Below are 18209 nucleotides of genomic sequence, written 5' to 3'. Positions count from 1 at the left end.
AGATATTTTCTTTGTGTCACCAGCTGGGTCTGTTTTTTCTTGTTTAACTGTTGGCTTTCTTTCCCCTGCAAGTCTCTAATGGATGACTGGTCTGGAAAGTAGAACTCTGCAAGAAAATTCGTATTGGAGGAGGAAAACATAATACCTTGACAAGTTTAGTTAAGATTGTGGCTTCCTGGATAGATTTGGCTTCTGGTTTGCTGGCTTAAGAACATTTTAACAGAATTGCGTATGTATGAGCACAAAATTTTGTTTGAGACTGACTGTCAGAGCTTGAAACCAGTGACTGCTGAGAACTTGGTGTAACTCTGTGTCAGAGGAAGCCCAAAAGAGCTACCTCCTGTAATGTCTACGAACCTCGCAGACCTTACTGCTTCATGTTACATGTGATTTGATATAATGGTAGGCTGCTACGGGTTCCCCCCAGCTCTGCCCTTGGCGATGTGCTGCTCCTGCTAGCATTGCCTCTGATGTGACTGCAGACCGAGGGAGCTCAGCTCATAGATTTATTATCCATGATGGCTGTGTAACTGCTACATCCAGCATTGAGACGAGGGAGAAGCTCTATGGTGAGGAGCGGAAAATGAGAAGGATCTCTATTTGCAGTAGCATTTTGCTGTTAAGCTGGGGCAGAGGCACAATAAGACTGCAGTACTACCTGCTTGAAATGATATTTATTTGTAGTACCCGTTGTTTTGAACAGAAGGTGGCCAAATTCCTTGGCGTTTGACTTTGGATATATATTGAAGCCTGAGATTGCCTCCAAAAGGCTTATAAGCAAGATGGGAATGAAAAATTCATTCTCTGTCTTGCTGTTCATTTGAAGTTCGTAGCATCATAGAATGGTTAGAGTTTGAAGGGACCTCAAAGATCATCTAGTTCCAACCCCCCTGCCATGGGCAGAGAAACCCTCCACTACACCAGGTTGCTCAAAGCCTCATCCAACCTGGCCTTGAACACTTCCAGGGATGGGGCATCTACAACTTTTCTGAGCAACCTGTTCCAGTGCCTCACCACCCTCTGAGTGAAAAATTTCTTTCTTATATCTAATCTAAATCTGCCCTCTTTCAGTTTAAATCCATTGCCCCTTGTCCTATCACTACACGCCCTTGTAAAAAGTCCCTCTCCAGCTTTCCTGTAGGCCCCCTTTAAGTACTGGAAGGCTGCAATAAGTTACAGAAGCTACCGTGTCTCTCAGCCTGCTCTGTTCAGGAGGGGTTTGTACGGGTGCTGTGGTTGATGTTTGACAGTATGATGGTATCTTTTGAAGAAATGTTAACTGTCCCAGGAAGAATGATAATTTTGTTTGATAATGGCCAGATGTAGAAACAGTTTCGTGTAGTCTCTCTTTTTATGCATGGATTTTCTAGAATTGGAATTATAGTGTAGTTCTGCACTAGTATAAGAACACAAATAGAGTTTTCATGTGAAATAAAACTGTCTCTGGAAGTTTACAGTTACAGTTTCTTGGAGTTAGTTAAAAGCATGTCTCCTTACGCTCTATTTTCTTCTGGATTTGTAGACTTTCTAAAAACAGTGAGATGACCTGTGACATAATTAAAAATAATTATAATATCAAATTACAAATATTTTAGCATAATTATTAAATTTTAAAATTATCCAGAATTATAACAAATTTAAAATATTTCTTGAAATATGCGACATCATCTTGTTCCTTGAGCAAGAACTTCGAGGTTGTTTTGGTCATTCTTGTGGTTTTGTTGCATGTTGTATGTGTGTGGATTTATTTAGAAAGCCTTAATTTAAGGCTGCCTCCAGTTCAAAGAGCTCACTGTTAGAAGGCACCTGACTAATTAAAGCTACATCTACATTTGGGAAGAAGAAACAGGCAGCAGTTCAACGAGTAAAGCAGACACCATTTGGACAAACAAGAAAGAGATCCAAATAACTGAGTCCTTAAGCGATGCGTAACAGCTAGAAGAAACTGTGTATAGAGATTTTGAACTTTAAGCTCCACAGCACCTGCGAGCCTTGCCTGGGAGCATGAAAGATTTTGCCTTCTGGAGCTGGAGGGAAGCGTAGCTGGTGCTCCTTCCAGATGGACCCACACCCACTTATAGATTTCTTAAAGCTCACGTCTTGGTATTAGGAGGCTTATAGCACATTTCTTCTGATGTTTACCCTCCCTCTGCCTCCTTTTTTTTTTTTTTTTTCTTCCCTCTTTTCAATTTGAAATTCCCCAAAGAGCCTCTGTGGAAATGTCAGGAGGTTCGTAACATTGTTAGAATACTGTTTATTCTGAATTTTATTTTATTAAATATATAAAAGAGTTGTTTAACTTCCTTTCAATTGCATTTTCTATTAGCAAAAAAATTCTCTGGATTGTATTAATCTGGAAATCTTACAGACGATTTTGTCTTCCCCTCAGACTGAGGTAGTTCTTAGTTTAACCCCACCAATTTCCGCCTCCCTCCCTCTTTTTTTTAATTTGACTCAGTCTGTTTTCTTCTGAGACAATGCTCTCCCAAATGTAGGAGAATCAGGTGCAGGTTTTAGCCACATTCAAGGTACAGTTCTATTAACCTAAAAGTAGTCTTTAAGTCAATAAATTCAGTAGTTCCATCATGCCTGCGGTACAGTGCTCGTAGCAGAGGACTCTCCTGTTGTATGCCTGTTCCCCATGGAGAACAACATGAGGATCTCTTTAAGTAATCTTGTTGCGTAGCAGTCTTGCCTGCAATGCATTCTTATCCATTACTTTATAATAACAATAAAACCATATTTTTTGTCTGTGGGAGTTTTAGATAAAGAGGCCTGAAGTCTGCTTTGTTTTTTAGTAATGGAAGTGATTTATTTGTTGAGGAAAAGGCAAGAATGTCTGAAGACGAAATGACTGCATGAGGTCAAACCACGGTGTATCTGCATTCTCTGGCCAGAAGCAGTTGCCTGGAGAAGAGTGCAGGGTTGGGCCCTGATGTGCTGAATACTTTCTCAAATCCAAAAATATCAGGCTGATGGGCTTCATGAATCAAAGGCGGTTTTGTATTAGCTATCTAGTCAATTTTTCTTCTGTGAGTTTTTCTGAGCCCTATTTGAACTTAGGTAACTTCTCTTATCCATGATATCTGAGGAAAAAAGGTGGCTTCAGTTTTTAACATCGTATTGCACGAGTAGATTTTTTTTCCTTTAGCTTTTTTGTCAACTTGGCTCAATTTGTGTGGGGAGTGGCAGTGAACAGTCATTTCCTATTTGGTCTCTCTGTGCCTCTCAAGGTTTTATAGATCTCCACTGTCTGTTTTCCTGGCTGAAGAGTTCTGATATGTTCAGATGCTTCCCATATGGCAGGCATTTCATGTTTTTAATCACCCTTGCTCCTCATTTTACCTTTTCCAGAACAGAAGAATAGCAAACAACCCCACAACATGAACAACAAAAAAACTGAACAGCTCTTCCTGAATATCTCATGGTTTAATTTTCTCAGCATTTTCAGGTTTTAATGTTAGGGAAATTGCTGTTATGGTTGGCTGTTCCTCAGTTGGAGCATGGAGCAACATGTCTGTGATGGTGAAGAGTAAAATTAAATTGTCAGTAATTTTACATGTCTTAAAGTAAGCAATTTATTTTCTGTAAGACTCCATACAGTGTTTTCATGTATTTTGCTTCAAGTTCACTGTAGAGGAGAAATGCTTCAGCTTTTGTCTTTTATTAAGCATTCTCTCTAAGAGCAGGTTAAAAATAGGATTTCATTGTATTTTGATTGGATTGTGGTGTAAATTTATTTTCGTCTGTTTAAAAGAGAGTAATTAAAAGAGAAAACATTCTAGCTAGTGTTTGTTAATTGTTCGTAATGCTTCTTTCAATACAATATAAGGTTTGTTGTTGTAGCCTGTGGAGATGGTCAGTTCTCTGCATACCTACTGCTCACAGAATACTGTGAGCCTAGAAATGGTGTGTCATCTTTTAATTAAGTGTTTATGCTTGGATGGTTATGAGTAACCTAGTAGTCGTAGACCACAGAGTATCAAGTGATTACTTCAGAAAAGAGAAAAATAGATTTAGTATATACCTCTGCATGCATGTGTTACCTAGTGCATGTCATTACGTACAACGTTTTAGGAAATAAGGAAGAGTAATAACTTGAAATAATGAAACTATTGAATAGCTTGTTATGTTATGATAGTTTTTGACAATTTTGTTTCTGAAAAGGAAATGGAGGTTAGCATACATGTTTATTACTCACAGCTTTCTTAATGAATCATAGAATCATAGAATGGTTTGGGTTAGAAGGGACCTCAAAGATCATCTGGTTCCATCCCCCCTGCCATGGGCAGGGAAACCCTCCACTACACCAGGTTGCCCAAAGCCTCATCCAACCTGGCCTTGAACACTTCCAGGGATGGGGCATCTACAACTTCTCTGGGCAACCTGTTCCACTGCCTCACCGCCCTCAGAGTGAAATGGCTGGATTTTTGATGCTGAAGATGTTTTAAAGTCCACTTTAAGAAAAACTAATTCACATTTTAACATACTCTATACTGGAAAAATGAAATCTAAACTGAATGAAGTATATGTTCATGCCATACATCGGAAAGGAAGATATTGTTGGAACGTTCATTGTAGCTTATCTTTCTAATTCAATAAAAGAGCTACTAAGAAATAGCAGAACTAGAGTTCTCTCGCTGACTGGTGTCCTATCTAACACTGTGAAATTGTGTATTGGCAGAAGAGCAAGCATCAATGATGCCAGAATGAGTTATTCAATTTGTAGGCAGAATTTAAGCAGCGAAGTCAAGTGTTGAAGACTTGATCTTTACATATACCTCAAAAATATAAAAGTGAACAAAACCAAAGAACAATGCTAACAATCCCTTGCTAAGAATCCTAAACTGAAACAAAAAATGGCAAAATTAGCCAATAATGCAGAATTAGCAGTCAGAACGGTGTAACTGAGCAGCATTTCTTTCCTTCATCCTTATTCATGTACTAATATCAGATTCCTTCAAAAGGTACAAACAAAGCTAAAAGCACAAATCAAAGATCTTCTTCAGTTTAGGCCAATGTTTTGTTATTTGCAGATAAAATTATAAACAACTCCAGAAGGAAATAAAGTAATATTTTTCCTTCCTTCTTGATGCCCACAAAGTGCAGTCAGAAAACACTCCTGACTACCAAATACAACTAGAATTGGAGACAAGAAAAAAAATAACCCTTTTCAAAACAAAATCCAATATAGCAGCTTGAGAAAGACTCAGAAGGAGCCATATTTTCCTAATCTATTTCCCTAGGAATAAATTTCAAATATTGGCTTTTTTGAAATCTTGCGTTGTTTGCTTCCTCCCTCTCTTGGAGGGAGATTCTTGGTATTCCTTCATGTTTATTTTAAAATGAGCAACAAAATGTGTGAACCTCAGTTTCAGAAATGCTTCCAGTTCTCTTTAGAGTATTCTCTTTATTATGTGAAGAAACAGAGCAAGCAGTTGTTATCTTAAAAGACAAAATCGGCACAACTTCAATGGATTTTGGAACTGATGGCCCCTGTACTGCATTGCTGTAACCTACCCTAGGTTTTGCTAGATTTGTACCATCTTATGTGACCAAAATAATAATGTGAAAACTTGTGGTCAGAAAGGAGTGAAATGATGGTACCGTCCAGAATAAGGAGCCCAAGCACTGATGGTTGTGCCTGTGTTACCTGACACACCGCTTTCCGATGTATTGATGAAGTGCAGGAGGGTTTACTGTGCTTTATTTTTCTGGCTCATCATTAGCATTATTAATTTTTAAGTGTTCATAGTTCTTGATCTGTGTAACCAAAATGATCTTGTGCCCAGCAAATGAGGTTTCAGGGTTTGTAATGTAGATCCTTGTACTAAGATTTGTTTGATTAAAGCTTTCTGCCCACACCAGAGCAGGCGTGGGGGCCGTCAGCTTGCTGGCACCATGAAGCCAGGCTATTGGAGGGGCGTTAATCTAACGTATAGTGAAATTACCTGGTCAGAGAATGTGCTGTACCTTCCATTTACTGTATTGGTTTGCTTTCCTCACAATATACGATATAGAGGCACCTGTTGGGAGCAAAAGAGCAAAGATAAGGGCAAAAACATAAGCATAATTTATGTTTAGTAGGACCATGTGGAAACATTTATTGTTTATCCTAGAAATGGATCCCTTCTCAGTCTTCTGTAATAAGCTTTATGTTGTTAAAAGTTACATAAATTTATTCATTTGGGTAGATTTCTCATCATAACTTAAACCATTAATAAATTAGTTCCAAATACTCCTTTTTCAAATCTGACCGTTTACTGAACGAATAGAAGAACGTTATTATCTGAAAGGGGTAGCAGGCAGATAAATTTGGTATGCGTGCGACTTCCAGTGATGTCCTTTAAAGTAAAGGCATCATAGCAGCTGCTGTGCAGGCGGTGCGTGTTGCCAGTGGAATTTATTTCTGACCAACTGTGTACTCCTCGACTCCAAATGCTCTGTCTTTCTTCAACAATTGCAATGTGTGAAAAGAAAAAGTGGTGGGGGAATTATAAGGAGGAGGACTATAGGAGTGGGATAAACATAAGTACAGTTTTTACTCATGATCAAGGAAGTATTTGAATCTAAATTTTAGGAGCTGAAAAATTGGCAAATTACAGATTTCTGTTTTTTCATTGTATGAATGACAAAATACAGTTAATATGGTGTTTTTCAGATGGCTTAGATCTGAAGTAGCTATAAGTGCAATTTATAGCAGCTTTTGATGGCACAAATGCTTTAAGTAACTTTGCAAATGTATTTTGCAAGTACGTTATTTGGCAAGTATTTTTTTTTTTTCTGTGGAGTATGAATATGAAAAATAACAGTTTCAACCTGTTTGGAGAAGGTTTTCTTTAGTTATTGGTCAAACAGGTGTGCTTCAACCATGGATTTCTTTTTTTTTTTTGGTATATTGAAAATATACAAAAATTTTGAAATGTAAGTAATTTGTAGGTGTTTAGAAATACCAAGTACAGCCTTTGTCAGAATAGGATTTAAAACATATTTCATTTTTTTTGTCTTTTCTAAACTGGAGATGCAAGACACTCAGAAAAACACCCACTTTGTTGATGGTGTTGGATTTTGGGAGTTTTGTGTTTGTTTTGGTTTGGTTTTTTTTTAAACATGCTGCGTGTGTTCTGGAAGTGCATCGTAGGCAACTTAGGAAGATTAGTTTTTCTCACTTAATTCCTAATAGTTGTTTTCAGTATTTTGTATATTGATACAGCTTTCCATAGCCTTGACATCAGCTACAGATGAGAAGTGCATTAAGTCATCTGGTTTGGGTCAGTTTCGCTAGAAAATTGTTTCTTGCTGTGTATTAGTGAGATCTTTCTTCAGCTGGCAGGCAGGAGCTTTTTAATAACTTGATGTTCTCTGAAAAATATTTCTTCTGAGTCTTGCTCAAGAAAAAATCTCATTTCATTTGCTCATTAGGAATTCTAGAAGCTTTTCTGTATCTGATTATATACTTTATATATCTTTTACAACCTGTTCCAGTGAGTAAGTCCAAATTTACCTGAGACCTGCTTTTGGCCTGGTCTGGTGTATCTCTGCTGATGCCTCCCTAGGGTCCCACAGGTGATACGAAAGATGACAGTAAGAACGGAAATGGGACACGCATGCTTCACTGGTATTTCCCAAGGTGTTTTTTCCTCCCCTCTGAAGGGTTGGGTTATCTCTGTGAGGAAGCTTTTCACTAAGTGTGCTCTCTCTCATTTTCAGGCCAGAGCCTCAACAGAAAGCTCCCTCTGCACCTCCACCTCCACCCCCGCCCCCACCTCCGCCCCTGCCGGAGCCAACCCCACCAGAGCCAGAGGAGGAGATTTTAGGATCCGACGATGAGGAGCAAGAGGATCCCGCAGATTACTGTAAAGGTGCGTGCAGTTCAGCAGTGTGATGAGGGTGAACATTGTCGTGCAACTCTTAACTCTGGTTCTTGGGAAGTTTTTAAAGATCTGGTCTTTGATTATGGAATGTATTTATACAAGAATTAGGAACAACTGCTCATTTCAGCTCCAGATGCACAATTGTCTTCAGCTTTACTTTTCCACTTAGCGTTAGCTTATTTATACATTTTGCAGTAAATACACAAATATTGCATCCCTATTTTCTTCCTAGTGTCCTAGGTATAAGAACAGAGAATAAACTGTCTGTGATTGATGTTAGTTGTAAGAGAAACAAAAGCACCCAAACCAAACAACCCCTCCCACGCTCTGGAAGGTACTAAAATGCCCTGATGCCTTTGACAACATCAACTACATTTATTTATAATCATACTACGACAGATAACCCTTAATTTTTTTTTAATACCGTTAAATGAATAAAAACTTGTGATTGCCGTACAGCAGTGTTAATGCTTAAGTTTGTTTTAACATCACTGCTGAAATTCCAAATCTATTCCCATTAGAATAAAATGTACACTGTATTTATGTGAAAAATCATAAGTAACAGGTCTGTCAGCTTTGGGTTATTGTCGTAGTAGATTTCAAGGATATCAGTTTACTTTAGGAAACATCAAAATTTTATCACTTCAGATTAATGTTTTTGAACAGCCAAAAGCACTATATGCACACCGACTGTATCTGGTATTCTGTATTTCTTATATCAAGAAGCACTTTCTGTGTCAAATATGATGATGTCTTCTTAATCATCATAAGTCAAATATGATGATGTCCAGTTTTGGGCCCCTCGCTTTAAGAGAGATATTGAGCTTCTGGAGCGAATCCAAAGAAGGGTGACTAAACTGGTCAAGGGGCTGGAAAATAAAACTTATGGGGAGCAGCTGAGGGAGTTGGGGCTATTTAGCCTGGAGAAGAGGAGGCTGAGGGGAGACCTGATTACGGCCTACAAATACTTGAGAAGGGATGGTGGGGAGGTGAGGGAAGGGCTCTTTACATTAGTGATGGGTGATAGAACAAGAGGAAATGGGTATAAGCTTAGTCAGGGGAGGTTCAGGTTGGATGTTAGAAAGAATTTCTTCTCTGAAAGGGTTGTCAGCCACTGGAATAGGTTGCCCAGGGAGGTGGTTGAGTCCCCATCCCTGGATGTGTTTAAGAATAGGGTGGATGAACTACTTAGGGATATGATTTAATGGGGATTAGAGACGATTGGACTGGATGATCTCTAAGGTCTTTTCCAACCTAGAAATCTGTGAAATTTATGAAATAATCAGAAGTTTCTATGTAAGCCTGAAGATGTGCTATTTTAAGAATCCCCTCTCCCAGCCTGGAACAAGTTGTTTTGTATTTTCAGATTTAATAATTGAAAGTGATGATTTCATTTTGGTGTAAGAAGTTTTATTAATATGTGATATATCAGGTGTTGAAGTGGCTTACAGATACCAGTGCTGAAAACCAAATAGTAAACTCAAACAAAATGTTGAAGTCTGCAGCAAGGAAAAACATGTCATTAAAGCATGTTTGTATTTTTTTTTAAAAATTCTGTTACAACACATTTGTTCTTTAAGATAACACTTTTAGTATCTGTAATATCTTCCATCAGTGAGTAAGGATTTGTTGTTTAAACATCTGTTTGTTTGTAAACATCTGTATTTCCTTGAGATAAGGCTTTTCAAGGCCCCCACTTAATTTTTCCCTGAAGTAAGGGCTGCATTCAATTTCAAACATCCATTGTTGTCTGTGTTCCAGTATCTCTTGCAAAATGTCACCATCTGGAGAAGCTAGATCACAAAAAAACCAAAAAAACAGTCTTAAGTTTACAGCCTGCTTATATGTTACCTGTTGAACTAGAGTCTCTGTGACTGTAGCAGGTCAGGAGCAAGATTTGTGCGCTTTTAAAATGAACTGCATGTTACACGAAGAATACTTGCAAGTTTCCTGAAAAATTAAAGGGAACTTCTGTTTTTCTGAATTCTTCTGGTCTTGAAGCTCTGAATTGGTGGAAGTATATTAAAGATGTTTCAAGCTTTGGTTCATTCGTATGTCATAATCATTATTTGTTTCTGCAAGAACAGTGCTTTTGGTGCTCTGGTAGATGATTTACCAATTTTCTGACCATAATTTCCTTATCAGTATGTTTCCTTCTTTTAGTCTGCTGGGGTTGAATTGAAGGGAAGGTCATCGTAAGAATCTGAATCGAATGGCCACATTGGGATGATCTGGGGCCATACAGATTTTCTGTTTATTTTATATTCAATATAGGGAATGAATAAGTTATTTGGTAAAGACCAGGAATGTCTTTTAGACACATTATTTCCATTTTTTTTGAGAGATGTTTGATTAGTTTGAATATGTTTTTCTGTTTTGGGTAACCTTACCTTTATTAACAAAGCAGAAGATAAATATTTGGAAATTATTATTTATTACTGGAGTGTCTCTTTTCTTCTTGATCTTGTCTCCAAAATGGCCATCTCCCAGGATTTTTGAGTAAGGCACAGAGCATACTTCGTTTGTTCTCGACCCCAGTCTGAAATTTCATAGGAGAGTAGTTTTGATGAGGGAGTACATAATTATTTTTTTTTATGAATTCAACATTTTACCTGTTAACCCATTGCCAGGGTATTTTTGTTACTCATTTTATTTTTATTTTTTATTTTTAAGAATGTGTTACGATGTGCTGGGCTCACATCTTCACCACATTACATGGTGGTTAGTAAATAGTCTTAATAGTATTTTTAATCAGGAAATTGGGTTCATTTGAATTAGCAGCTGACATGAAAGAGACAACTAACAGCCATCAGTGTAAAACAGACTAACTTCTGTTCCCTGGGGCCTTCCTCCAGGGCCTGTTAAAATCTGTGAAATGACTTCTATTGATACCACTGAATTTACATTAAATGCTTTTCAAATCTCTATTTGTTTGAGGAATGGAAATACCAAAAGTCCATATAAGTGATTTTACAAGGGGTACCTAGACAATGAAGCTGTTTTTTCTTCTTTTTTGAAAAGCCTTGAAACTTGGAGATTTTTTTTTTTTAAGAGCCTGTCGTGTCCTGGATGTAATTGGAATTCTTTGCTTCTCTGATCATCATCTTTGCCCCCTGGAGATGTCTCCCATTCATCCAGTTCACAAAGGGAATAATTCCCTATACAAACATAGAACTAGCCAGCTACAATTACCAATACATTCAGGAGACGTTTAGGAATAATGATCTCATTTTTCTGACCCTCTTTCTTGAGTGCATGTAGCTAGCTGTGAGAGAGACTTTTTCTTTCTGTGTGTGCTGCAGTGAAAAGCACAAGGTTGGTTTTTTTTTTTGTTATCAGCAGTGCCACTTACACATTGTGTATTTCCAAATGCCAGTATTCTTTTTGCAAAATTACATAATTTTCTCAACTTGCTAATTTTGCATAGATGCTTTCTTGTTACTGTTATTTGGAAATACTTTCTGTAATACATTAAGAACTTAAATAATTACATTCATCATAGGATGACACCAGTTTTTAAAATGCATTTAACTAAGCTTGTTGTTACCTGGTTGTGCACAACCTGTAAATGAATATGTTGCTGATAAGAATACTCAGGGAGTAACGTGTACAGGAACGGTAATCGATTATTTCCAACACTGCTCTTGTGTGGCGTAGCACAGTAGAAAGGATCTAGTGAAGTATGTATACTCAGAGAATCTGCTATCGCTATGGGTATCTGTAACATATACTGGTGTATTACTATAATTAGTTATGACAGTGCTGTAGGGACCGAAATACCATGGCTTTTACATATATAGTATTGTTACTTTCGCAATACATAGATTTTACTAAAATAAATTATAAACTCCCAGGTTATTAACTTGATTTCAGTGGTTTTGACTGTTTCCTATGGTAGGATGTTCTCTCTCCTGTCTGTGATGGGAAGAAACTATCCCAAGTTTTTGATTATTTTTGACCCTTTGAAGCACAAGTATGCCAAAAGCAAATATTTTGTTTAGTGTGAAAAAATTACTTCTGCATGTTGTTTTATGTACTTTAAGGCCCATTTACACCCTTCTGGCCGTGCAAAAGGCTGCATGAATTGTGAGTGTTTTAGTATACATCTGAAGCCATATAACTGTTAAGGAATTATTTAATAGGACTAAACATTTAGGAAAATTGTAAAACGTTGTAGAAATTTTTGTATTGTTGAATTTTAAAATCTGCTTTGGAAACCATAGAGAGGTGTTAAATCTAAGTGTTAAATATTTTTCAGTTTTTCTAATTACATCTTTGCAAAAGAAATAATGATTATACAGAGAATGACGTTTCATACTTCTCTCTTTTCATGCAATGATACACACAGGCCAAAACGCAAATCAGAAGAAGTGATACAGTGATAGTGAATTATGTGGGAGTGTTTTACATAATTCTTGCTGTCAAGTCAGCAGACTTGACTCGTTTCACAAGTGCAAGCCTTTTCAGTAATGGAAAGGTAGAATTGCCTTCTGTTGTTCTCTTAACCTTCCACTCACATCTGTCACTTCATCATCCTTGATAGAGTTTTATGGAAAGAATTTACCAAAAAGAAATATTTTTTTTTTAACTTTAAACCAGTCAGTAGCTGTCCTAAAATACGATTGTATTTATTCATATTTTTAAATATTTTCATCAGCTATTACTGCAAGGATGGTTAAATAGAAAATTAAATTGAAATGGAGTTTTATTTTTAATATTTCTATCGGTATGGATTTGTATATATGAGTTTATTCAGCAGAATTTCTTAATAATGAAGCTGCAATAGACTTGGCCTTCATATGTGGCTGATACTGTTTCTTTTTGCAAATGAAGTGGGCAGCATCATAGTGATGTGGTTTAGACTGCTCTGGCACTGAATTCCACACAGCCGCTCGCTCATTCCTCTCCTCAGTGAAGGGAGAGGAGAAAAATGTAATAAAAGGGCTGAGGGTTGAGACAAGAACCAAGGGATCACCCACCAACCATGGTCCTGAGCAAAACAGACTCAGCTCGGGATCAAAACAATTCAATTTATTAACAGTTTCTTGAGAGGATAGAGAGAAACAGAGCCAGATCTTAAAAGCAACACCTCCCCCTGCTTTTCTTTTCTTCCCGGCTCTACCTCCTCCCCCAGCAGTGCAGGGGGACGGGGGAGTGCACGTCAGTTCATCCCATGTTGTTACTGCCACTCCTTTTCTTAAAGGACGAGGAGTCCTTACACCCTTTTCCCTTGCCCCAGTGGATCCCCTACTCATGAGGCAATCCATAGACTTCTCCAGCGTGAGTCCTACCCGCAGGATGCAATCCTTCCCCATTGGATTGCTCCAGTGCGAGCTTTTACCACAGTTACGGATTCTTAGGGAGCTGTTGCCACTCGGTCTGGCGTGCGTTGTCACACGGACTCTGGATGTGTCTCTACCTTGTTGTGCCCATTCTCCACAACCGTCCTCGGGCTCAGGCATCTCTTCTCTGACGTGGGCTTTTCCATGGGCTGCAAGTGGGTCTCTGCTCCACCGAGTCCATCCTGGCTGCAGGGGGGCCGCCTGCTGTCTCGCCACCGGCTGCAGGGGAAACTCAGCTCCGGCACACCTCGTCCTGCTCCACCTTCACTGACCTGGTGTCGGTGTGGCCGTTTCTCTCAGATCTTAGCCCTCTCTGGGTGAACTTGGCCCAGCGGGCACCCTGGGAGCGGGTCGCTTCCCGAGTTCCCCAGGCGGCTCCACCGCTGCCATCCTCAGCGGGTGGTGCCGGCCCAGCGCAGGCAGCTCCCAGCCAGGAGCCAGGGAGTGGGGGCAGTGCCCTCCTCCCTTCTCTCCTTGCTCCTGGGCAAAGCCCCTTTTCCGGTTCCTTTGTCCCAACTTAAATAGGGCAATTCGCAGAGGCGCCGATTGGCACAACCCCGAGGGGGATGGCAGTCTGATCTGGTGGCCAGAACCGAGTCTGTCTCAGTTCTGAAACCAGGGGAGTCACAGAGAGCAAAGCCCCTCTCCTGCCATCAGAACCTCTTCACACAAACCCAGCGCACATAGTCAACACTCTCAGTAAGTCCGTGTCCCCCCTGCGCCTTTCCTGGAGTGTAAATCCAGTCAGGTGTTCTGAAAGTGATCTGTTTTTTCTCTGAAAAGTAAGGGGTTCCCGCTTAGTCAGTGTTGCTCATTCTTAGTGAGATTGACAAGGTTCAACAATGGAAATGAAGATATCTTTTTAGGTTGCTAAGTGAGTTGTCCTGGCAGCTTCTCATGAATGTTTCCTTCCCTGTGATGGAGAGGATGGTAGGTCTTCCCCCAAGGAGGAGTCCTGGGGCTCGGTCTTAGGCTGAGTCTGTATGTCTTGGTCCTCCTGTAATGCCCTGTACTGCTGCTGATCAAGGGCCTTCTTTTTCCTTCGTTCTTTTCAACTGACAGTGTTGGTGTCTATATACCTAATGGTTCGTGAAATGAAATATTGTGTGTGATAGTAAGTATGCAGTTCTCACAGGTTAAAAGCTTAAAGGTTATTCTCGTATCTGGGTCGTCATAGATATGAGCAAAACTTTGATGGAAAAGATGAAACTTCAACACCTTTCTGCTAGGCTGAGGGAGATGAGACTGCGCTCTGTGCGTCTGTCCGTGCTACCTATGCACATCAGACGCGTTTCTGTGCCTGGTGAACACAGACTCATTTCTTGACCCTCTGCGGTGGTATAAACTGGGACACAAGTGGGCAGGGAGATGCATGAAGTCAGCGCTGTATAGCTGAGTCTTGTGCTGCTCATCTGAAATTGTTTGCTGCGGTCACTTGGTTCAGACCGGCCCCTGCCGACACGGAATGCTTTGAGTGCTGCTTCCCTGGTGCTGCAGCCCGAGCTGTTTGAGTCTCTGCCAGCAGTGTTGCGTGCAGGAGCTTGGGCAGCTGCGACTATCTTGGATGCGAGTGTCTGCTCTTTGCTAAGCTTGAAGTTACACCGTGACGTACAAATATCAAAGCCGTGTGTGGTTTAGAGCTTCAGTTTAGACATACCAGTATCTGAAGCAATATGTTATTTGAGCTTTGTCGTCCTGTTGAATATGTAATCTTTATAATTCTGTCATACAATTGTGTTAAACTTATTCATCTGCTCTGGAAGCGTTTGAGAAAAGTTCACAAAGAAACTCTTGAACTTCTGTTAAGGCAAAAGACGTTATTAGCAAGGAAAGGATATAAATATATCCAGATTCGATGATGCTGTTCCACAGATAAAAAGGAGATGAGAGAAGTCATAGAATCATAGAATGGCATAGGCTGGAAGGGACCTCAGAGATCATCTAATCCAACCTCCCTGTCATGGGCAGGGACGCCTCTCAACTAGATCAGGCTACTCAAGGCTCCGCCCAACCTGGCCTTGAACACCTCCAGAGAGGGGGCATCCACAACTTCTCTGGGCAATTTATTCCAAAGTCTTACCACCCTCATACTGAAGAATTTCTTCCTAAAATCTAATCTAAATCTTTTCTCCTTCAACTTAAACCCATTTCCCCTTGTCCTGTCAGTGGACACTCTTGTAAAAAGTCCCTCCCCAGCCTTCCTGTAGGTTCCCTTCAGGTATTGGAAGGCAGCTATTAGGTCCCCCCGAAGTCTTCTGTTTTCAAGGCTGAACAATCCCAGCTCCCGCAACCTGTCCTCATAGCAGTGGTGCTCCAGCCCCTGGATCATCTTTGTGGCCCGGAATTAAGTGATAATTTCACATTGTTATCTTAACTGGGCACTGGTTCTAACAAGATTTTCAGGGGATTTCAAAACAAATATAGCAACTTAGAGAAAGTAGTCTGAGGTTTTCCTAATTTTAAGTGGAATAGTCAATGACTGAGGATCCTGCCAAAAGACAGTTGGGAGTGACATTGTGAAGGACCAGAAACAGCTGAAGAGGTGATTCCTTGACAGCTGCTCCGAGTCTGCTGCTGGTTACGTCCTGGACGGTTGTATGATGCAGTTTTATTATTTGTTTGCAGTTTAGTCAAAATTGTGCATGTTATTATTAGTGTGTTAAGGTCTGAATAATAATATTGTGTAATCATGTCTTCCCTGGTTCAACTGGGAGGAAGAATGCCTCTTAAAATACAAAGGAAATAAAAAGCTTCATTACACCTCTTCAGACTGCTCCAGCCTGCTTTGTGCTGTTGGCCTTTCTGCCCGATAAGACTTTTTGAGGACCAGTGTAGTGGTGCAAGTTAGGACTGCAAACTTGTGTAATTAAGAAGCAGATCAGACAAAGCCTGTAGCTGCCTGCTCTCTCTCCTTCCTCACTGTAAAAACCTCAGACATGAGAAAAATGCATTGCTGCTATGGGTCAGGAGCCAAGCAGGAGAGCATCAATAAAGTCTGCATTGTTCTTAACGTTTTCACAGGAAGTATTTTATTGCTGCTTTTATTAGTAGAAAGCAAATGGGAATTAAAACAATCTCTGTTGAGAGTCTGCAATCATCCAAAATATGTTGACTAAAGAAGCTTCAAAAATGATAAAGAAATAGTGTAGATCTTTCCTGTACTCTCTGTGAAGTGGAAGATAAGCCTGGGGAAATAGAGAACAGATGGTAATATTACCACAAATAAAAGCCATAAGAGAGAAGGGTGAATGAACTCTACAGTAGTTACAGGACATGAGTTTTTTTCCCTCTAGGCCAAGTAAAGCAGAATTTTTAACATTAGAGTAAAATTTTCTTTAGATTTCCTGTTTATAGTACAGGACAATTTGAAGAGGAAAATTTATACTGCAAGAGTTACTTGAAAACCTGGGAATTATTGTTTGTTTTCTGAATATTCTTTTTCTACTTGTTTTTTCGTGAAAGGAGGCTACCATCCAGTGAAAATTGGTGATCTTTTCAATGGCCGGTATCATGTTATTAGAAAGTTAGGATGGGGACACTTCTCTACAGTCTGGCTATGCTGGGATATGCAGTAAGAAAACTATTTATTTCCATTCACTTTTTTCTTAATATGTTATTTTATTTCGTTTGCAGTAACTTGTTTTACATGTATGATAAAGTTATGTAAATATTTGCTATCTTTTTATGCAGAAAGATGTCTGCAGTCTTATTTTGCTCTTGGTTAAGGGTGTAGTTTTTAAAAGCTCTCAGAAATAAGTGTAATTCTATTTTCTTCGACAAATTAGTTTGCTTATTGAATTTGCATGTTGTCTTGAACATGCAAAAGTAAGCTTATGTTTTTATTTCTTTTGTATCTTTAATGGAAAAATATAATTACACCTTGACTGAATGATAAAATGTGTAACCAAATACCTCTTTTAAAGACATAAATGTCAAGGAGACAAAATATTCAATAAATCAGACTGTTAAAAGGGTATTGTTAAAAGTTGGATTTAAGTGTAATTTCAGTGTTTTCTTTCAGAATACATTAGGTTATGAAATATCTGTTTAAAGTTTCCCAGCGTTCAATGTATATCTATTTTAGCTCAGAGCATGTGTTGAAAATGTTTTTGTTCTTTTCAAGGGGGAAAAGGTTTGTTGCAATGAAAGTTGTAAAAAGTGCCCAGCATTATACAGAGACAGCCTTGGATGAAATAAAGTTGCTCAAATGTGTAAGTATCGCTTGTACAATACAGTGCTCAATACCAATAATAATAGTAATAACAAATTAAAAAAATGTAGTGGAATATTGGTTTTAAAATTCTTTTATGTTTTTTGTTTCTTTGTTTTCTTAAATAACTGGCTTATTATGTGTTACCGTGATTTGTGAAGCTTCAAAATATTGTTTAACTTCCAAGCAAAAAGCTAACTAATTAGTATCTTAACGTAAATTTTTTCCTAAAATGTTAGTGTTTACATTCTTGGTTTAGGTTCGTGAAAGTGACCCTAATGATCCCAACAAGGATATGGTTGTACAGCTAATTGATGACTTCAAAATTTCTGGAATGAATGGAATTCGTATCCTTTTGAAAACATGGCATCTTCATTAAATATGATGTACTGAGATAAGTAAGCATTTAGTTCTGACTTTTTCTAGTTAGTTGTGGTTTAAATTTGTAGTTTAGAAACACCAAAGTATATGTAGATGTGAAGAGTAATCCTGTGTGAAATGGACTCACTGGAGTGAAAGTAGCTTAGCTTTTGTAAACACAATGCAGAACAAAAATAATTCCCATGAATCCTATCATGGTCTGCTATAACTAGAGATAGATAGTTTACTTAAAAACTAGAGTTTTACTGAAAAGATTTTTAATAACTGAGGCTTACAGGAAATATGTTTTGCTCTAGACTAGTAAAGAGAAAGAAGATGTCAGTGTCATGCAGAATCTGGTTTCTGTTTTCTTGTGGAAAATGCGAGGGCATGGAGATTCTTCTCTTGTTTATGTCATTCTCT

The 18209-nt window shown here is 38.8% G+C and overlaps 1 protein-coding gene across 1 annotated transcript in view; it reads left to right on the top strand.

The window, feature by feature from the left end:
• SRPK2 (SRSF protein kinase 2) overlaps positions 1–18209 on the top strand; it is a 157697-nt gene that overhangs the window by 97576 nt on the left and 41912 nt on the right. The window contains 4 exon segments of the mRNA XM_086609666.1: positions 7711–7862; positions 16679–16787; positions 17340–17427; positions 17686–17773. Of these exon segments, the coding sequence (XP_086465792.1) occupies positions 7711–7862; positions 16679–16787; positions 17340–17427; positions 17686–17773 (437 nt within the window).

The sequence above is a fragment of the Tauraco erythrolophus genome, chromosome 4 (genome assembly GCF_009769465.1).
Source record: "Tauraco erythrolophus isolate bTauEry1 chromosome 4, bTauEry1.pri, whole genome shotgun sequence".
NCBI classification, from domain to species: domain Eukaryota; kingdom Metazoa; phylum Chordata; class Aves; order Musophagiformes; family Musophagidae; genus Tauraco; species Tauraco erythrolophus.
The sequence above is the reverse complement of the archived record's forward strand: the minus strand, read 5'-3'. Positions and strand labels throughout refer to the sequence as shown.